This window comes from Manacus candei, unplaced genomic scaffold (genome assembly GCF_025592945.1).
Source record: "Manacus candei isolate 608988 ecotype Guabito, Panama unplaced genomic scaffold, ASM2559294v1 h1tg000013l, whole genome shotgun sequence".
Taxonomy (NCBI): domain Eukaryota; kingdom Metazoa; phylum Chordata; class Aves; order Passeriformes; family Pipridae; genus Manacus; species Manacus candei.
Window position 1 is genome coordinate 3793195 of NW_026138061.1, and position 22547 is coordinate 3815741.

The 22547-nt window shown below is 40.6% G+C and overlaps 1 protein-coding gene across 2 annotated transcripts in view; it reads left to right on the forward strand.

Annotated features, from left to right (window-relative positions):
• Positions 1–17703, forward strand: part of FER1L6 (fer-1 like family member 6) — an 85404-nt gene extending 67701 nt beyond the window's left edge. For both annotated transcript variants that reach the window (XM_051778455.1, XM_051778454.1), the window contains exons 33-41: positions 580–750; positions 1919–2079; positions 4860–5002; positions 5544–5632; positions 7622–7720; positions 9786–10027; positions 10361–10524; positions 12974–13074; positions 17045–17703. In XM_051778455.1, coding sequence (XP_051634415.1) covers positions 580–750; positions 1919–2079; positions 4860–5002; positions 5544–5632; positions 7622–7720; positions 9786–10027; positions 10361–10524; positions 12974–13074; positions 17045–17231 — 1357 coding nt within the window. In that variant the 3' untranslated portion in view covers positions 17232–17703. The remainder of the gene's footprint in view (positions 1–579; positions 751–1918; positions 2080–4859; positions 5003–5543; positions 5633–7621; positions 7721–9785; positions 10028–10360; positions 10525–12973; positions 13075–17044) is intronic.
• The last annotated feature ends 4844 nt before the right edge of the window (positions 17704–22547 follow it).

Below are 22547 nucleotides of genomic sequence, written 5' to 3' on the forward strand. Positions count from 1 at the left end.
TTAAACCAGAGAAACCACTTTGGACTGAAAGCCTGCTAGGACAGGATCCTATCTGCAAAAACAGAGTGAAAAAGGAGTTCTGATCTTTGCTTTTTTGAGACTTGTTTAAAACTTTTGTCTAATCATTTTGTTGGGTGCCCCCAGATTCCTATTTTCAGTATTTAACTTGCAGCTTTTGGAAGACAATAGAAAAGACTCAGATGAACGTTTTGGGGGTTCTGAAAAGCATGTGAGAACCCTTACATACAGCTTCATAAGCCTTGTAATTTCCAGACTTCCATCTGTATTGGATTCAGGATGAATCATTGCAGTTGACCAGATCCATTCCATTTCTGTCTACTGTCAGAGCGATCTTAGAACTGCACAGGGGCTGGTAGAGAAGGAGGAGGAAGAAAACAGTTTTGCACTGTGTGTTTCCAGCATGTTCAGATATTTAACTGAAACAAAAAGTACTACCACAAACCCCACTGCTTATTAGAAGTGACACAATTCACACATTGTTTGCACAGCATTCATTAGCTTAGTCTTTTAGGCTTCAAAACTGACTTGACTGCATGTAGGTCTCAATTTTTCCTGTAGATCATTTGAAATCCAAGCTACCTTCCCCAAGGATTCCTTGCTCAGAGTCTTGATCTATGACCATGACTTCGTGGGGACTGATGATCTCATTGGAGAGACTAAAATTGATTTGGAAAATCGTTTCTACAGCAGGCATCGAGCTACCTGTGGGTTACAGAGTCAATATGAAATGTAAGTAATTCTTCAGACAGCAACAGAGCACACAGTGAGTGACTTGACTTGAAAGAAAAATTCAAGATGTAGATAAATATTATGCTTTCTCCAGCACAAAAGTGTCCCAGGAGGTATTTTAATTAAAATTCACCACAGAGCTTAGTGATGGCTCTGGGTAGCTTCCAGCCTCAATGGGAAATGGATATTTTAAAATTTTTTTTAGCAGCACTGTTTGTTCAAGGAGTATTTTAGGTAGTAAACAGCTGATGTATAACACACCTGCTTGATAAACTGCCTTGGACAGGCATAAAGGGCAAATAGGAAAAAAAATCTCCCAGAGAATTTATGCCAGGGCTCTACTCTGCTCTCTGTTTTTCAGCTGCAACTGGAGTGATTGCAGCAAGGCTGGTGGGACTCATGTGGTACTGGGCAAAGAGGGAGCAAAGTGGGACTGCTGACATGGCCTCTCTAACAGGAGAGAGTCATAGGGTTATGATGCTGAGCTCCTGGTCCCTACCATGCAGCTGCACACTCAAGGATGTTGTGCACAAAATTAATTAGTGTGGAGAAAGTCAATCCAAAATAACTCCACTGCCCTGGGGTGGGGCACTAAACTGGCAGATGTGGGTTTGGTGTTCCCCTATGATTATTTCTCATTTTATCTACAAACAAAGGGTGGAAAATGGAAAAAAGCAATCCAGGAGCACAGACTGAACCACAAAGCTTCCCTTGCCAGCTCATCTCCAGTGTGAGATATTTCTTCATGTGCTCGTTCCATGTCCCAGATAATCTCAGCTTCTCCTCTGCCTCTGGGAGCTGCAGAACACTTCTTGAATGGAGGTAGCACATGTAGACTTGAATTCTTTAGGTAGGACGTGGATCGAGCTCTGGTTCTTTTCCTCTTGGGAAGCATGCCAATGCCTGGGTTACTTTATCTAAGCTGTGGGTAAGGCTGCCTCAGCTTCCCCTGTGTTTTCAGAGGAGTGGTTGGTACCCAGGACCTGAGCAGACAGAGAGGGTTTCTCAAGAGGTGATGCTGAACAATTCAAAGGAGAAGTTTGATTGAGCAGATGTCAGGGCCACTGACCACAAAGCAAATCCTGCATGGAAATTCCTGATTTGTCAGTGCACTTTGCTGAAAGAAAACTTCACCCATCTTTCTTCTCTCTCTGTTCCCTCTTTGCAGAGAAGGGTACAACGCATGGCGAGATGCAACCAAGCCAAGTGAGATCCTCACTAAGCTGTGCAAGGACTACAAAATCAATGGACCCTTCATGAGGCCAGGGGAGATACAAGTAGGAACAAAAGTCTTTAAGGGGCAGACAGTCTTCACAGAAGATGAGAACGGTAATGAAGTAGTTTGGCATTCTTCAGTTGCATTGTAGCAGTACTAAGTGCCTGCCCAATCTGTAGCAGGGGCCCTGTTGTGCTATGCATTCCAAAGTCAGATACTGGTGTCTGTGTCTGCTTTGAAACACTCATATAACTGTGGCAGTTAAGGTTGTGTTTATATTAGCTTTTGCTGTACCTTAATTGCAAAGAATCTCTAGAGTTGTCCTGATGACCTGACATCCTGATGGTGGCTGCAGGGAGATACTTTGGACTAGCTCCTACCTGATCCCAAGGATGGTATGCCCAGGATTAGTTGAAGTACAGGGGACCCTCTTGGAACATGTCTTCTGACTTAGTGTTGATCTGAAAGGAGTCCAGCTTGCACACTCTGAGAACCTTCCACACAACATATCAAAGCATGGGAAGTCAGGGAGAGCCTTTCAAAAAATGCAGTCCCTGTCTAAACTGAAACACTAGAGTAGACAGACCCAAGAATTGCAAAGAAGAGGGAAGAGAAATACAGATTTGAATGGAGTTACCCAAGGTTAGACAAGTCTCTGACCACAGTTGGACTCCAGGCCACTTTACCTGCCAGTCCTACCTTACCTACTTGTCTTTCCTCTTTGTTGGTTTTTCTCCTCTTGGTTATTACCACTCTGACTGCTCTTCTGAAGTACTAACACAGAACTCTGTAAATCCAGGTATCTGTGGGGTCCATGAATCCAGATGGCAGTACTTTCAGAACTCCCAGATTAAAAAGAGGTCAAAACTACCAGGACCTTGCGTGGCCATATCACATCAGGGTGGAGTGGGACAGAGTTATCAGAGAAAGGTGTCTCTGCTGATGGAAGGAGGTTGGACAAGGTGGTCTTTAAAGATTCCTTCCAACCGAAACTATTCTATAATTCAGTTTTATACTGAGATTAAGGAAAAGAGGTGTAAGAATGAAGCCTTTTAAGGGGAAAAAGTGGAGCTGGGCTTGGTGAGATAGTAGTGGACACTGGCAGTGTAGGAAATTCTCCACTCCCTTATCTGACCACATTCCTCTTGGCAACCACAAAATACAGCTAAGGTAGCACTGTTGAAGGGAAAAAAGTTGATCCATTTTTGGTTTCTTGGCCTGAAAGAAATTTTTGACTCCAGTACTGCTGTTTGTTTTCCTCACTAGCAGACAACTGTGTGTGACTCCCAGCAACAGGATCTCTCAATCAAGATTCTGGTTCACTAAAATGAGGTTCAGACAAACCAATGTCAGACAAGATGATGGAAATGTGAAGCAAGGAAATATAGAACCAGATGGCTAAGACCAAAGTACTTATGCACACAAGTTTTTCAATATGATATACAGAAATAGTTCATAGCATACAGTCTTTGCATAATTCCTATCCAGATTGCTGTTCTGACAAGTACATCTGGATCATTATTTCCTGACAGGTTTCTGTGGTGGTCACCATTTGGATCTGTAAAACTAAGAAATACTATGGATTTGAGCTCTAGAGGAGTACTAAAAAAAGGAAGCAATACCATTTCCACTGTACAGGTGGAGAAAATTGTATTTATCCATCCAGCTTTAAATTGCAAGGGAAAGAAGAATTCAGATAAAATAGAATAGTTCAGTTGGAAGAGACATACCACAATCATCTTGTCCAACTGCCTGTCCACTACTACCAAGTAGTCTAGGACTACCTGTAGCCCATGGGAAGAAATAGGCATCTTCAGGGGTAAAAACAGTCTTTAGAAAGATGTCTTTGAGAGGATATGGGATATCATAGGACAATGTGTCATTGCTACTGAGGCTGCCTGGCTGATTAGCTCAGGCTGGAGACCTTGCTTTTAGCTGGTTAAAATTAGATGAAACACATTGCACCTCAAGCACATGTTGGTGCACATGAGGGAACCAAGATTCATAACCTCAGGATCATCTCACTTTTTGAGCCACTAGGAAGGGTTTAATACCTACTGTTTGAATTCCAAATGAGCCTTTTGTCAACTACCAGCAATTTGGAGACAGCAACACCCATAGGAAAAGTGATAACAGTTTGCTGACACAAATAAATCTTAACCTTCTTCTCACTTAGGGACTTCTAATCTAGGAAATATCACTCTTCAAAAGTCTGGGCTTCTTTAGTGTGGAGCCCACACAAAAAGGGAGGAAAGAGAAACTCAAGAGCACAAAAGGCTTTCTCTTCTTTCTAATATCCATCCTACTTTCAATATTAGCATTGGTCCTTCCTTGAGGTGCCATTCTCTGGGGTCTCCCTTCCAGTGGTCAAGCTGAGCTGGTCAGAAGGTGACATTTGCTTGCCCATGGACTTCAACTCTCTTCCCTCGAGGTGTGATTCAGTTCTCCAGGAGGGTCTTTACTGTAGCTGTCACAATGTAAAATAAGGTGTAGATAGCTGTTAGTGCCTATTTACTGTCAGCTTTGTGAAATCCAAGTTACCTTGTCTTTTATGAGCTTTAAAAATTTGCAATTTCTTGTAAAAAGGATAATTTACAGGTTGCTTTCATCTTCTTGTTAAGAACTGCTACTGTAATAGTGAAATGATTTGCTATTTTACAGCTAAACTTCTGCTTAAGTGCTAAACTTCTAGTTACTCTGGTGGGTACCCTTATTTATGAGAACTAAATGCATTTCAAGGCCCTTCTTTATTTAGCTGGAATACATAAAGTCTTTCTGTTAACTCAAGCAAATTTTTAATTACTGTTTTTAATAATTAATGGAACATATTACCAAGGGATTCAGTATTATAATTCAGCTCTCTTTGTTCTTTTTGTTTTCCTCTTTCCTATAGAGGAGCCAGTTGAATCGTATGAACATCTCTCCTTAAAGGTTTTACGTGCTTGGGAGGAAATCCCTGGAGCTGGACACAAATTGGTCCCAGAGCACATTGAGACTCGGCCTCTCTACCATAAGGATAAGCCAGGCATGGAACAGGTAGAGCAGCTCAGAGGTGGTGGTGATGGTAGAGCCAGGAACAGTTTTCATTTCCTTCAGTTGTTGGGGTTTCTGTTTGTAGCCACAAACTTGCAGAGTCAGCATCCAAGTGTTGCACCATACATGAAACTTTGTACTGTATCAACCTGGAAATTGTCACCCATGTGTGTATTACCCAATACACAGTAATCACACAAGTGTAACTGCTTATTTTCATTATTTTAAATGTTTTAGTTTATTAAATTAACAAAACCTCTTCTTATATTTGAAATTTGGTTCTTTTTTTATTGTTCATCAAATACTATTTTTACATGGATTTTACCTTGAAGTTGACAGTGTTTGAGTTCTATTCCAACTTCACCAAATTCCTGAGAAATTGAATGAGTATGTGTATGAAAAAAATATATTGTATAGAAAGTTTATAGATGAAATCATGGTTACATGAGAGTAAGATAGTTGATGCCCCAAGACAAAGTGATGGTTTTGGATGTCATAACTATTTTTAAAGCCTTTTAAAGATGTTTGTCTCTTTGATTTCAAGGGTCGTGTGCAGATGTGGGTCGACATGTTTCCTAATGATATGCCTCTGCCAGGACCCCCAGTGGACATTTCACCAAGAAAACCCAAAGGGTAATACTCTGTGCTTTCTCACAGCAATAACTCTTCAAAGACTGAGTATTTCTTAAGTGTCTGGAAATAAATAGAAAAAGAACTATTAAAAAAACCTCTCTGGTCCCAAGGAAATATGCTTGGATTCACATGACTTCAAGTCCAACAAGATCACCTAGGTTGGTTTCCTCTGTTAAACAACTCAAAGAACTGTTGGTGATTTTTTCAGCAGGGGCTATCACACACCTCTTTTAGAAAGATCCTTTTTCATATAGAGATTACAGGTGGCTAGAGGCAAGAGTTTCTTAGTAATTCAGATGTTATCATCCACTTGTTGAGCTGAAAGAAGTAATTCTGGTTTCACTACCTCTTTCAGTGAGATAACTTACTTGACCCTGGTTGAGCTCTTTAATCTGATGCAATAGTATTACACCTATTGGATTTCCAGCACTTTGTTCAAAGATAGATCAAGAAACGAATAAAGCAGCAACAAAGAGGCAAGATCTGTTTGGAAGGGCCTTCTTTCAAATTTCACATTTACTTATGCTGCTTTATGTGCAATAGTGTGCATAGTTCTTCAAGCTAATTGAATGTTTATAAATAAAATACAAAAATAAGCAACAGAGTTCTCAACCCATCCTATATTTTAGCAAGGTCCTTCCTGAGAATTTTGTGTCTGAAGCAGCATCAGGTACTATCCCTGTATTATTTATGTTTGAACAGGATACAATATAACAAAAATGTGTTTGTTTTCCTCTCCTTTTATAAAAGCCAAGATTTGACAAAGAAACTAACAAACAAAAGAGTCTGTGTAACAATTACCTCCTTCAGACCATAACTTTCTATAAAACTCCTTAACAACAAGCATTTTCCAGTCCAAAAAGATTTAAAGCTAATCATGCCCACAAAACCAAATTGTGGCTGCCGTTTTTGTAGCAGGGGAAAATACTGTCAAATATTAGTTATGAGAAAAAAAACTAAACATGCAAATGCAAGTTACACATCTTGCTGAGAATTGCATATTTGCTGCATCAAAACGGGCTCCAGGCTCCATAAAACTTCAAACACTTTGTGAAAACATCTCTCTCTTTTTGACAGTCTTTGGCTGAACAAGGCTCTGATGGAGCATTGCAAATGCAAGTTTCTTTGGCTAGTGCAGAGACTTGGTTTTCCTGGTCAACACCTTAAAAGCTCCATGACTTGATAACTTCTGGTTTCTTCTGGAGCACAGTATCTGGTAACTTCTGCAGCATATTTTTTCACACCCTGAGATTGAGGCTATTTCCAAGACAAAATGTGACATATTAGAAAAATCCTATGTTGGTGTTCTCAAACAGATTTTTTGTCTTTTTTATTAATTTTGCTGTTCATACAATGACTCAAGGAATATCTCAATTTTTCAGTATCAGTTTTTTATGTCACCTGCAATATCCATATTTCAGTTCAACCTTTGAGAGATATGGATGGAAGGCCACCATAAATGTCTGTAGATAGGGAGTGGAAAGGATGGGAAAACTTTAATTCCTTTTACTGTTTTTTCTAAAGATGATTGTACTTGTTTAAATGAAAATATCTCTAAGCAGTCCTTCTCTTCCCTTTTAATACACTAGATTGCACCAAATGCAATGTTTTTAGGCATTTCTTCTGAAAAGCACCTCTCAGGGAATTCTGTTTTTTATTAGCAATCTGATCACTGTTTTGAAGACTACTCTGATGATGTTGTCCAGATCAACTTTGCCTTGTTTCACTGCAGCATTTTTGTGAAAAGAATTGAAAATGAACAGGTATATAAAAAGCAAGGAATTTTCCACACCTCCAAAGCTGGCAGTGACCCTGCTATTGTCCATCCTACTCCATGAGCTGACGGGAACCAACACCCACAGTCTATCACTAAACTCTTGTAAATAGAAGAGGCCTGAGGCTGATGCACAAATACAACATTTCTCACTTTATAAAAGCATGATTTGATAGAGGTTTGCATTAGTGTCTGACTAGAGCTTTCTTTTTCAGCTATGAACTGCGGGTAATTATCTGGAATACAGAGGATGTAATTCTAGAAGATGAAAATATGTTTACAGGGCAAAAATCAAGTGATATCTATGTAAAAGGGTAAGTTCTTCAGCACTTCAAAATAACATGTAGCATTTCATTTAAAAAAATCAGAGGAAAAAATCATGTGGTGAGAATATTCAATAAACTATTCGGTGACCTTGGCACTTTCTCTGAACGCCTGCCCAACGTTGGATACTGCTTTCTGTTTTATTTTTTCTCTTTTTTTTTCTCTTTTTTTTTCTCTTAAAATAAAGTAGCTGTAAAATGACACTAGTTGTTAGTTCCTGCGCAGACAGAGATGGCACAAGATGAGAACAAAACTCACAGTTTAGAAAACAGAGATCAAGCACTTACAGAACTTGAACTGTAAGAGCTTACACAGATGCAGAGAGGTTTGACATAGTCAGAGAAAAGGGTATTATGACCACATGAAAAACAAGAAAGCAGGTGTTTGCCAGGCTATTTCTGTTGGAAATACCTTTTAACCTCATGAGGGGAGCATGTGTGGGTGAATTACCATGGCCAAGCTGAGGAGAACATCGCATGGGATGATGCGATTGTAGCAAGTTACTTCTTAATTACTTGCCTCTTTTGGAGTACTGCTTTGCACTTTCTGCTTCTGAGCAGGATTTGAGGGAAGGTACCTGGTTGGAGGAAATTGTGGCAAAAGTGGCAGCATGAAGTACTGAAAAGTTCAGGTACCAGACTGATCTTAGATTTTTCCATTTTTCCACTACTGAAGAGCAGGATAAATATGCCAGTATGAATTCTCTCATTGTGGAATCCTGGAGAAATCTGAATTTTTGGAGCACTAGGCATGTGGCAAAATGAATTTCCTTAAAAACCTGATGCAGTATTGCCAATGACCAAATGCAAAAAAAAAAAAAAAAAAAGTTGAAGGAGGGAGCACTGGGGCTAATGGATCAGGAAAGAGAGGATGTTTTCCACTTTGCTGGTTCTGAAAATCACGTGAACATAATAAGATATCCAAAGCATAAGGACAGGGCAGTCTCATAGTAGGTCTTACTCCTATGTAGGAAATACCTACATGAATTTTACCAGGGGAACTTGCATTAGCTCTGGGTGCCCCCAAGCTGTGTAGGGCACCAGGAGTGCCACCACTCCTTTGGAGCAGGTGATACTGGCCCAGATGAAGTACACACCAATACAGCCACTTGGCCCCAGTGTGCTACAGGTGTAGGTATTGCACTCACTGGCTGAGCAAACCTCCCCTTGCAGTTCTTGAGAGGAGCTGGTCTGAAATCACTGGTGTTCACAGAGATATATCCAACTTAGCACTGAACTATATATATGTCACCATGCATGGATTTGCACTTGGGGCAATGCCATGTTTCAGGTTGTTACCATTTTTCACGATTCCTTGTTGAAATATTGGGGCTTGCAGGGGAAAAATCACTCTTTGGATACAGCACAAAAATGCTAATGTTTACTCAAGCTGTGAATAATCATCTTTGGAACTAAAACATACCTAGCTGGATCATTACCTCCATGGAGCTCTTCAGAGGAGAAAATTATGCTTAGGAAAACACTGTCCTTTTGTACCATAGCACATCCAATATTGTGCACACCTTAGCAGAAACCAAGAAAAAAATCACAAAAAAACCCAGAAAGACTTCTGCAGCCATACTTATGCCACATTTATACCTCCAAACAGCAACTGCAAACAATTTAAGCTCCAACACCAAGCCCTGAAATCTGTCTTGGGACATTGACATAGAATTTGTTCGTGTGGCACATGAATGCAGGGTGATTAGTACTGGATAAATGACTGATACTGTAATTGCCTAAAGATGAGGATGTCCTGGCCAATAACAAATGATCAACTTGTATTTCGGGGTCTGATAGAAATAAAAATCCTGTTGTCACTCAGCTTTCGATCACCACAGGCCATTACTGCAGCCTCTGCCAATAGTGCACAGCTGGGAGGTGGTTGGGATCCCCAATGCAGGGCTGTTGCTGCATATGTTGTTCAGTCCTGAACAGCATATTGCCTCTTACTGATTAGGTAGGAAGTAGTAAATGGTCCTGCCTGTAACCAAATAACCACAATTACAATTCAAGCTCCTCTGGTGACTGATGGTTTCCCCTGTGGTTCCTGTAGGTGGATAAAGGGCCTGGAAGAGGACAAACAGGAGACAGACGTACATTACAATTCCTTGACAGGGGAGGGCAACTTCAACTGGCGCTTTGTGTTCCCGTTCCAGTATCTCCCAGCAGAGAAACAAATTGTGGTTACTAAAAGAGAAAACATATTTTCCTTGGAAAAGACAGAACGCAAAATACCTGCAGAGCTGGTACTTCAGGTGTGGGATTTCGAAAGACTCTCTTCAGATGATTTCTTGGGTAAGTATGCAATGGGTCTGCCTGAACTTCACCTGAGGTCTCACCAGGCCTGTGTTTTGTAGAGGTATGTACAACATGGTGTCCGAGTCCCAAATTCTGCTTGTCTTTTCCTGAAGCACCACATTGCAAACTTACACATGTCTTGGAGAGTCACTCAGATAAGATGATGCCAGGGCAATTAAAATGAAGGACTGACAGTACAGAGGGATTCCCTGCTCTGATACTTGGGCCCAAGCTGCTGCATTGCTCTATGTATCTCATCTGGAAACTGCTGCTTGAATGCTTTTGTGTCTGTCTGCTCCCTGAGTGGTGTCACATTGTTTCTTCCTCCAGGTACTCTTGAATTGGACCTGAATGGGTTCCCTCAAGCAGTAAAGACAGCCAAAAGCTGTGACTTAGGAACAGTTTTGGCAGCAAGAGAAGAAAACAAGATCTCCATATTTCAGCAGAAGCGTGTCAGAGGCTGGTGGCCTTTCATCAAGGCTGGGGAGCTCACGGTAGGCAGCTCACTACAGACGAGCAGCTTTTCTCTGGGACTGATGTGCTCTACTGAGATCCTGAAACAGATGCTAATTTTGGATATGCCATTTGAAGAACAGCCACCACTGGCAATCTGTAGGAGTCCTCCAAATGCTTTAGTGATTCTCCATAGATTTGGTTCAGAAAAACTCAGGCAACCAGAGCACTTTGTACTTTTTTTTTTGCTTTCTTCCACTGTTTGTCTCCCAGCACACTGGATGGGTAAAGTGGAAAATCAGGTGTTTCCATCCAACTTTATGTCAGCTGAAGAAATCCAGGAAAGGATCTCACCTGATTATTTATTTCTTTACTGTTTATGTCTAACTTCAACCTAGGCAAAGGAATTGATTTTGGAGTCTACCATTATTCACCTTGCCAGTGGCACATTTCAAGTAGAAAAAGCACAGTCTCCTCTTCTTGTTGCAGTGTGCTCAATATTTTTTGGTACAGAGGAATGCAAAGGACAATGACAGCTTTCCCATAACTCTACAAGACTTGTTATGTTACAAGAATCCTCCTAAGAAGAATATAAATGCTGTCACACAAATTTTCATTTACCTGAAGCCTCTAGCATAACGAGGCTTGCAGCAGGGTGTGAATCTCATTCAGAGTGTACCTAAACATTTCACAAAATGACAGAATTGTTAGGGCTGGAAGGGACCTCTGGAGATCATCTAGTCCAACCCCCAGTCCAGCCCTAGGGAAGGAAACCCCAAACTGACGTGCCTACATGGCCATGATGTTTTGGAAGCTTGAACCCAAATTTGGGGAGCCCTATTCTAGAATTAGTGTGGTTTTTAGGTGCATTCTAAATGCACCTGTGGGGACACAGACCAAGAGCTACAAGCTATATTCCTATAGTAGAACCTCTACCAATTCATGGGCTTTGCTCCTTTTTAGGGGATCTCCCACTGTCTCTAGAATTTTCATTGATTCTCTAAGGGTTTTCCTAAACTTCACCATTCCTTCCTATTTCTGTCCATTCCAGCAACAAGAATGTTTTAATAAAAGATGCCATCTTCAAGTTCGTTGCCTTCTTCAAACTGAATGTGACTGTGTACTTTCTAAGGATTTAGTGAATGAACTCCACTTCTAAATCCCTTCTTTACTGCCATTTTCTCAGCTCTAGTACAATTGATTCGCTTTCTCACAGTCTACGTTCATCTCTTGATGCCCTTGTCTTCCACATTTATGCCTTTTATCTGCATACTTCTTTCAGCCCCATTCTGTGCTGAATCCCAGCCCCTGGCCATAGATCAACACTTTAGATTAACACCCTCCACAAATTTATGGGGTAGGAAAATAACAAATATATGAAGAGCCATTTGTCTGTTTTTAATCTGTCACAGATTTTATGAAGTTGATTTGATTTACTCATTTTTCATTGTAACTAGAATCTTTAAATCTCGGAAATCTTCACTTTTTTTTCCTTTGGCCTAATTAAATCTTTAGTGGAGACAGCGCTGAAGAACAGCTGAACAGGGAAAAGGAAGAACCTCTCTGTAACCTAACACAGACAGAAATATTACAACAGAAATATCAACACATTTGTGGCTGTGAGTGGAAGGGAAAAAACAAAAGTTTAACCCACATGTAGGAAGATCTAACTTCCATAGCAGAAGTTGTAATTTCTACTAGGAGTCCAAATCACTCATATTACATATTCCTACTGCAAGCTGCGGGAGATACAATCTTTTATAAGTAGTAATATTCTACTGGTCACTCAGCAAACTTTAATGACTTATCACAGTGAAAACAAGCACTAAAATAGGAGTTATATTCCATTATGACTTTTTTGAAATCTAGAAATTATCACTAAGTTGGTGCTGAACAAAGTTGTCCTTTTGTTACAACTCTGAGTATCGTCTTTGGCCACCCATGAAGAAAAAGGGCTCTGGACCACCCTGTTAGGCTGCTATTCTTTTAGCCCAAACAGAGCTCTAGGACTGCATGATATTTCTGCACAAGATCTTATTTCCAACCATCTTCCTTTTGTGAGCTGAGACCCAACAGCTACACTTCTACAGCACTTGTGACGGGCTGAATTTCCCCCTGCTGATGGGCTACATCTTGTCCATGTCAGCAACACAGCTTCCAGCTTGGCCATTCAGATCTGCCAGGATGTGTCATAGAAGATATATCTTCTCAGATTAGTTATGTTATAATTTAGGAAGCAGAAAATACATTTATGAGCCTGGAAGAAAATATTCCACTTCTCTTTCCTCACAGTTATTTAGCGTAAGTGAGGAATCTGGTGCCTGGGCTTTCCTTTGTGGTTTCTCTTAGACTGCCAAGACTATCTTATTTTCTTTAATCAATTTCCTTTGCCCTCATTTGGTTTCATCATTTCTCCACAAGAAGAGTCCTACTGGGATTTAGTGATAATAACCCAAGATTGGATGCTTACCTGTGATGTCTCTGATGCAGGGCAAGGTGGAAGCTGAGTTTCACTTAGTCACAGCAGAAGAAGCTGAGAAGAATCCAGTAGGAAAAGCTCGAAAGGAGCCTGAGCCCTTGGAAAAACCCAAGTGAGTATGAGTATACTCATTAAACAGGGGAGGCAGCCTGGCTGCTGGCACTTGTAGCTGGCATTACCTTCCAGGTTAGCTGAATAGCTGACCTGGCACATGATAACATCTTAAATCATCATAATTTACAGGTGTACCCAACACCTCAGTTTGGTCACCTATAAAGATCAGATGCCTTATATTTATTATATTAATAATAGAATCATTTAGATTGGAAAAAACCTCTCAGATCGTTGAGTCCAGCTGTTATTCTGGCACTGCCAAGTCCACCACTAAACCATGTCTCTAAATAACATATCAACATGTTTTTTAAATACCTCCAGGGATGGAGACTCCACCACTTCCCTGGGCAGCCAGTTCCAATGCTTGATGACCCTTTAAGTCAATAATTTTTGTCCTAATATCCAATATAAACCTTCCTTGGAGCAGCTTGAGGTCATTTCCTCTCATTCCACTGCTTGTTACTTGGGAGAGGAAGAGGCCATACCCCACCTGGCTACAATCTCCTTTCAGGTAGTTGTAGAGAACGATAAGGTCTCTCCTGAGCCTTCTCTTCTCCAGGCTAAACACCCCCAGCTCCCTCAGCTTCTCCTCATAAGACTTGTGCTCCAGACCCTTCACCATCTCCATTGCCCTTCTATGGTCATGCAAATGATATAACTTTGAAATTGTTTCTCTATTTTATTGTACTTCATACTCAAAGGATGAAGATGCTTATTTTTCATCATAAGACTTTTTAATGAGGGCATTTTAAGTAGTTTAGCAAAGGCAAATTATCTAGAAGGAGCATTTTAGCTTTCAGTATTTGTCACATTAAAAAATATCATTGTCTGAGATTTTTTGCATTTTGAGAAAAAGTACATATAGTCTATTTTGGTTCAAGTGCTTTGTTCTACTAAAGTAATGAGGTACATTAAATAAAACAGAAAAGAGAGAGAGAGAAATTGATGTTATATTTCCTGCTACCAAAGCTTCTAAAAATCAATTGCTAATCATAATGATAATCATCACACATTCTGTTTAATTTTCTTTGTTTGATATATATCTCCTGATAAACATAAAAAAAGAGGAAACAGCATAAAGGAATTGCCAATACCCTTTAAAAGGGTGTAAATTTTTCCTGAAAATTAGAGGTATCAGAGACTTGTTGAAAACTAACCTTGGAAAGACTTTAACCAATCATTTCACCCAACATCTTTGCCCAAAGGCAGGATGAGCTATGCCTAACACTTGTCTGCCTCAAAGATTCCCAATAATAGAAACTAAAGCACTATCTTACAGAGTAGCAAGGACTAGGGTAGCTCTGAAATACATGTGGTGGGAAGCAATCAGCTTAGGGAGTTTTAAGAAAGTGTGTACTGTGCAACAGAAGGATTACTTGTCCAGGAGGTTGTCAACAGGTTGCAAAAGGCACCATCACATTTTCCTCTCATATTTTCAGTCCCACCTCATGCACCCCAGGCATCCTGGGGCCCAAGTCTTCCCTGTGTTTTCACCTCATGGGCATTTAGTTCACAAATGTACTGGTGGGCCAAAAGGTTGTCACTAGCCTGGTGGCCCCTTCTCTGCTGCACACTCAGCCTGGAGGTGTTTTGATCCAGAAGCCATAAAACCAGAGTCTTCCTCCAGATCTTGCAATGAGTAATCAGAGGCTCCACGTCACGTTTCTGTGATGAAATACACAGCCAATTCATGGCTCAATGCAGTTCTAGTCTTAATTAGATATATGACTCAATTAAATCAAGATTAGGGTGGGGCTAGTGTCAGTCAACACTACCCATCTCAGAAGCAAAACATTCAGGCTCCTTTTGTAGCTGCTCATGCACGGGTGGGGGAGTCAGCCCATTTACCTGCCACATATCCTAAGAGCTGGGGAAAGAGATTTGTCCTTTAGAAGGTCCTTCCTCTGCCCAGACAGCCCTCGACTGACCAGGCCAGGCACTAAAGTTTTAAAGTTAGGCAAAATAAATCCTAAGGTTACTAAAGCAATATCAACTTTTGAATAGTAAAAACTAATTTAGCTAGACACTCACTTACTGGGAAGAAAATAAACTGGTAGTTGAAGACACTGCATGTCTCAGTTCCATTAAAGTTTAAAAGTATTAAATTTACCTGCTCAGTGCCTCTGAGTGATGGAGTATGTGGTTCATAAATGTAGAGTAGTCACAATCAGCTGAGAGATAACTGTTGCTGCCCTTCAAATGAGTCCTCTTCAGGAAGGAAGGGATCTCAAGGAGCTTTGTGTCAGGACCTCCAGATCTCTATGCCAGAGATATACTGTAAGTTTTACTTTTTTTTTGCTCATCATGTAGGATCACCCAAAGAAGCACAGAAATTTTCAGATTGTTTTGCATAATTAAGTTTTTTTTAATTAAGAAACAAAATAATTTCAAAACCAAAATTATCTTCTAGGAGCTGTAGACAGTAGCAGGCTCTTTAATATACCAGAGCAAAGGTGGATGAAGATTAAATGTCTGTGAACTAGAGAGAGAAACATGTAAATGAAAAATAGGGTGCAATGAGTATAATTTCCTGCTGGCCAAAGCACCATGAGGTTATCCATCTCTTCATCTCTGCTGATCCAGACAGGATGCTATTCTGGATGCAGTCTATTACCATAAATGCACTGCTATAACTGGTACTGAATTCTATTGCCTACGTTGCAAAGAAAACAAATTAAATGAGCAACAGTCTGGGTTTTTTCTCTGCCTTTAAAGGTTATGAAAAGCCCTTCAGCAGATGGAACATGCAGACTATTCTTCAGAGTATCCAGTTTTTTAATAATTCTTTTTAACCTGGAGGGCTTACTTGTTGATTTATTTCTGAGTCATTTCCACCTTAGTATAAAATACAGTCTTTAATTAAAAGATATTTAGTTGGCCTTTTAGATTTACAGACTTTCTGTCACATTGGCATTCACTTCCACATGCTGAATGCTGAGTTCACCAGATAACTAAAACATTATTTAAATTCCTGAAACAGCTTTCTGGAGTGAGACACAGCCATAGTTCTGTGTGACCTTCAGTTAATTTCCTTCTCCTTATTGCTGCACCGTCTGCACAATTACAGCAACGTTGGATAAGAAAAACAACCTGCCCCAGTTTTGCAGGGGTTAATGTTGCTCCACACCAATGTATTCATCAGGTCACCCCATCATACAAAGCTGACAGATGTTGCCTTGGGTAGGGCTGTTGAAGTCAGAGGCATAGTGCCCTCCCAAGCTGAGTGGAATGTCAGCGGAGAGGCTATGCCGACATTTCTCCTAAAAAGGACGCTATTTTCCTCTCTGTATGCAGTCAGCTTTGTTGTACAGTGTGAAGAAACTTCTGCTTATGGGGCAACATTTGTTAAAAACCTGGGTTGTGGGATGCAGATATTCTCCACTAGAAGTAGGTGGCTCTTCTTCATGTACACAGGAAAACTACCCCAGATTCATCTTATCATCGTTTCCTGTTTTCAGGGGGGCTCTTTTAAATTTCCTCCTGAAAATACACCATTTTCCAGCATATGCCAGATCTGAGCTGGTTCTTAGTATCATGGCACTGTGACTATCACCGTGCAATCATCTATTTTGTTGTGGCTCATTACCACTTTCGTGATGCTAAATTCTTTGAAATGATGGGAAAGCTTTTGAACTCAAGTTCAAGATGCTTGCATGTTTTCTTTAGGATTTATCGTGATCTTATCTGTAATTTTGAACTCCATATCATGACATAAATTGGAGTATTTATGAAGTGTAAACTGGAATTTCATTTTGAGTGTTGTGCAGAGCTTGGGCTTGTGGACGGGTGGAAGAAAAGGGACCCAATAGCTTTGTGAAACTCGTGGATGTTCCCTCTAAACTCTGTAGTAGGTTCCCAGTAGTTAAAGGTCCTTTTTAGACTCAAATGTATATATTTTGCAGTGGGATAACTGAAAAGAGATGGATCTGCCTTTACAAAAGTTTTTCTTTTTCTTTCGTCCCCTTTAGCCGACCAGACACATCCTTCTCTTGGTTTGTAAATCCTTTCAAGTGTTTGTATCACCTGATCTGGAAAAATTACAAGAAGTACATCATCATCGGCATAATTCTTCTTATTCTTGTTGTCTTCCTGGTGCTCTTCATCTACACACTGCCAGGTGCAATCAGTCGAAGGATAGTTATAGGAAAAATGTAGGTTATGGTTCTCATTGTAATCAATCATATACAAAAACTTCAGCTAAAAATAAAACTCAGACAAAAAGAATTAATCAACCTGAAATGCATCTCATTCCTTGTAAAAAGAAAAATAACTATTAACATCAGAAACTGGAGCTCTCAGAATATTTTAATATCTTTCTTGAATGCTCATTCACACCCAGCCTTTATGTATGTTGTCATTACTATGTTGGTGCAGCTTTATGGACATAATTATTGAAAGTGTCATTATGTAGCTAAAAGTGAGTTTGAAAGTAAATTCCTCAGTGCTATGCAGAAACTGATTTGTCAGTCAAGTATTTATTTCTATGGACAAATGATTAAATATTAAGAGCAAAATCTGTACACAAAGATAAATGTAGACTTTGCATAGTTTTGTAATTCATTATTTTAACTGTTTTTCTTAATTATTTTAACTGTTTTTCAATGACCATATAATGGCATGCTTATTTTTAGATAAAAGGTTTTATTAAAAAAAATCTAAGGTTAAATTGTCTCATTTGATGTCATGTGCAAAATTTATCCTGCACCTCTCAGTAGGAATGCTGTGCTCTATAAAAACATCTCACACACTCATAAATAAGGTACGTGCCAGTGAGGTAGAAGCCGAGATTGGAAGAACCTTTTTCAGTTGCAGTTTGAAAGTGTTGGAGGTTGCTGGAGGAGAGGGATCAGGAAGATGAGGACTCAGCCATGGGTACTGTGGTAGCAAATGATCCTTGTAGAGGACAGGGAGCAGGCAGAATCCTGCTGCTTAAAAAGCAGAGCCAAAGAACAGTAGAAAACAGAAGGGCAGCAGAGTGAAACAAGCCATGGAAGATTAAAGAAAACAAGGAATAAAACATTACACAGTTGTCAATGTGAAAATCCTCACCCTAAATAATACAGAAAATGCTGCTGCCTGTGTCATGCACAAGGCAAGGCTTAATAACTCAATGACCTTACTTGACCTTAAAATGAGTGGTTATGAATTTGAAATAGCTATTGAAATCTCCTCCAGTCTCACCCATGGTTAGACATTTTGTAAAGGTGACCTTTGAGAAAAGGCTTTCCACTATGCTCCACTCATACAAAGTGTGAGCACCCTTTGCACACTTTGAAGTATCAAAAGGCAAGACAGAGATCCTATAAATGCTGATAATTCTACCAAGCTCGGGGTGCAGGAATAGAAAAGCAGGCATCTTAATAATTTTCAGAGGCCACTTCTAAGGGAAGCTTGTCTGGTACTGCTTGCACCTGGCCTGTTAAGGCTGTGCAATGAGCCCCTGTGTTCCCCTCTAGCTTACAGCTCAGGTAATTGCATTATTCTGAAAAATCAGTGTCAGTGAAATTTCCACAGAGAAAGTATTTTACATTTGAAAAGCATTTTAGAGGCTTATTTTGGATGGGATGAATTGCTCTAAAGTGTCTCATTCCACTTATGACAGAGGTAGATGGCTAAAGGCAGGCTGAGATCATCCCATCCCTACCCATCCAGAAGATTGTGACTTAGTATTTCTTCTAAATTTCATGTTCTAAGTATACAGTAAGTAAAACTAAATTATCTAGATATATGAGTAAATACATTACAACTAGACATGTGGCAAAGAACCACAGTGGATGAGGTTTTTTGTTGGGCTATTTTCCTTTAGAAGTGTATTTAATATGACCAAGAAATTAGAATACATGGCTGAGTCTGCACTAGTTAAAGATAGCATTTCAAGACAGTGATGTGGAAAGGTACTGATCACCCTTGAGTCCATCTTTGTCTCGTGTCCCTCTTCATTGGGCCCTTACCTGGTAGTTCTCTGCTTACACAGCATGAGTGACACATTCCTCTGAAACCACTTGTTTTTCAATTTTGTGCTATTTTGCAATTGAGCCTGTATGAAACAGAAAAGGAAATATTGTTTCTCCTAATATGTCTCACCATACCATGAATTTTGGAAATGCAATTTAAAAGCTCCAATAAGAGCAAATCAAATTATTTTGGTGCAAAAGGTGAGAGATGAATATTGACAAGCACAGCATGTTGTGACAGCCAGAAAGGCAATGGATCTGATTTTTTTCCTGTGTGTTAGGTCAGTGGTCCTGATGCTGCATGACAGCTGCTGTATCCATCTGTCCTTACTCTGCTTGTTTGCTCTTGCTGCCTTGAAGTGTGTTGATCACTGGACTGTGGCTTGAGGCCCCTGCCCTTCCCAGAGGGTCCTCCTGCATGACTTCAGTACCAAGCCTTGGCTCTGGACCCCAGCAGCAAGCACACAGTAGCAGCAGCACTGCCACGACAAGATAGCTGAAATTACATCCTTTTCCAAGTCCTGATCTGTGTCTGGCTGAGCAGGGACCATACAAAGATCCTGTCCCCCTTCATCCCTTGCATCCCAGTGAAAATTACCATCTCCTTCACTCCTGCTGCCCCTGGGGGTCTTCATTCCGCTGCAGCATGATCATTCCTGAGCCACTTGTATCATTGAACACTCGGGGAAAGTCCTGCATTCTGGACAAAAAAAGGTATCATGCACACCAGATGCAAGCAAGCTAACTCTTCCACAGCTCTTAAACTGCCTGTCACTACACTCAACACATGTAGACTGAGCTGGATAGCATTGTCTTATGGGACAAAGCTGAATCAAACACCTTTTGATGATCTCACAGATGGCTACAAAGTAAGTAGAGAGGCAGGGCTGTCAGTAAATGTTAAAGAGACAAAATATAGCAGCACTCAATGCTGGACTACTCATACAGATGACAGATGTAATAGTTTTGCATCTTAAGTGAGTTTATGGTGACATGGGTTTTGTGGTTAACAGAGAGGGAGTTTTATTCCGAGGATTGTTGTTATTGTCAAGAGCTCCTATCAATTTCACTCAAAAAGAAGAGATCCTTACCCTGAGCAATTAATCAACATTAATCTACAATTATGCTGGCTCAATTTTGAGTCCAGCTGATGCAACTTGGAGTTTTATCAACAGGTTTCTGACCACAAATAGCTCATGAAATAGCATGCAACACCCAGCTCCCACTGGGTATTTTTTGCTTAGATTTTTTTTTTGGTTGGTTTGGTTTTTTGTTGTTGTGGGTTTTGTTTTGTTTTGTTTTGTGTTTTTTGGTGGGGAGTGCTTTTGTTCGTGTCCCCCTCCCAATCTTCTTGAAGGGTTAAAATTCTGGAGAAATTGAAGAGATTTTACTTGCAAAGAGATTTCTTTCCTGCTCAAAAGGTTTGAGGGCACTCTGGTTGATGTTCATGTGATCATAGACCCAGAAGTTAGTTTATCTAAAGCTTCGACAGTGGGGCATCTCCCTACCACTACATCCGGCCCCTGGACTTCCCCCTTTTTACACTGTTATGTGTTAGACCATCTCAAGCCAGTCTTGGAACCTTGCAATAAGTGCAAGATGTCACAGAATCAACTAGGTTGGAAAAGACCTCTGAGATCATCAAGTCCAACCTTTGACTTAACACTACCTTGTCAACTAAAATTAAAAGAGCCTACAGCACCCAGTATTGCCAGGTAGTCTCCCATCCAAGTACTAACTGGGCCAGACCCTGCTTATCTTCTGAGATCAGACAAGATCAGGTATTCTCAGGTGGGGTGGCCTTAGACCACATGTTCTCCACCTCCAGTCCGATTTCAAGGCAAATAAAAGTGGTCACAGCAGTGCATTAAGAGTCATGGACTCAGGGGGTGAAGAACTGAGACATTTATTCAAAGGCTTGCAGTCCCTTTATAGCCAAACAAAAACAGAAAACATTCCTTACAAGGCAAAAAGTGTGAATGCAGCATCTGATTGGCTGCTGGCTGTCACCTGGGGAGATGGGCAGTTTTTGGAGTTACAACCTCATCCCTGTAATGAGTTGCTCTGTTCTCTGCAAAGGTCTGGTTTTTATCAGGCCCTATTTCCCATAGGTCACTACCACTCAGGATATACTAGGGACATATCAGAAAAGGGAAGGTATTACCCAGATCTTTGAAGCTTATTCCTCACCTAAAGGTTCCCTAGAGCTTTCATGTTTAACTACCACCATTCTTGCTGGCTGCATAGATATGAGACAGGTGTATCCACCCTACATGAAATATAATAAATTGCCATCTCAGTGCACTGAATTGTTCCACAAATCATAGAAGTATCTGGTAACATTGCCAGTTACTGCTGCTCTGGAGGTGTTTCTTGGGAAGGTGGTTTCGTCGGGGTCATGAAGCCGGTGGGGTGGAGGGGAGTGTGCAGGGGGTCTTCCCTGCCTGCTTTCTGCAGAATATTCTGTGCCTAATTCCCAGTCTGCAAACTGCACTGGACCCAGCAGATTGGTCTCATAGTGACTAATGACTAAGTTTAAATCACTCACATTTGGAAGAAGAAAATTCCCTGATGAGGTGATAAAAGAATTTTTTTCCTCCACAGGTTAGTCACAGAAATGGCTTTTGATTGCCAGGCAGAGCTCCTCATTGCTCTGTGTGCTGACTCTGAGCTCCAAAGGGATATTTATGATCTTGGCTGAATAGCCTGGTTGCTGTCAGCTCCTAAGTGCTGAGCACTGTCTCCTTCCAGACTAATTTATACATTTTGTATCAGCTATTTGTGACTGGGGAAAAGCTCAACCTAGGATCTGGTTCCAGCCTCCCAGACATTTGGTATATGACAACCACCTCTCCTTTCCACTTCCTAATTAATCTCTGTCTCAAAAGTAAACAAATAAATTTTCATATATTTCTGATGGAGAAAGGAAAATTTATAAAAATCTTTCAGACTGCCTCTCTTTTAATCACTTCTGTAAGCAGGTATGGAGACTACTCAGAGCTACATTAATGAGCAGAAACTGTGTGTCTGCTTCCTGGATGCCTCTTCGTGGCTTCAGGACTCTGTGTCAGTAACAGAGGCCGCCTTCATTAAGAACGAGCTGGAAAGATCTCTGGCTGTTCTCTCTCTCCCTCTGACTGAAGAGTGGCCCTGGCTGAACTCTCTGTGATAACACTGACAGCTCATTAACTGGCTAATTCCAACACCCTGTTTTTTCAGAGTTACCTGCTCATCACAGCTCAGAATTCATTTCATATTGCAGCTCCTCAAAAGGGCTGTGCTTGACCCACTGGAGCAGGAGAACAGCATTACTAGCAATGCCTCCCCCTCTTGCTGTGATGGTGGCAGATACTGTTTTCCAAACACCACTGTTCCTGCCAGTGAGCAACTGGAAAGCCACAAGTGTGGCTGCAGGTAACTGTTGGCTCAGAAATTGGAGTGAAGAGGAGGCTAACAGATGGAGGGGGAAACCATCTTCAATTTATGTGTCCAGGAGCAGCCTGCATTTTCCCTTGCC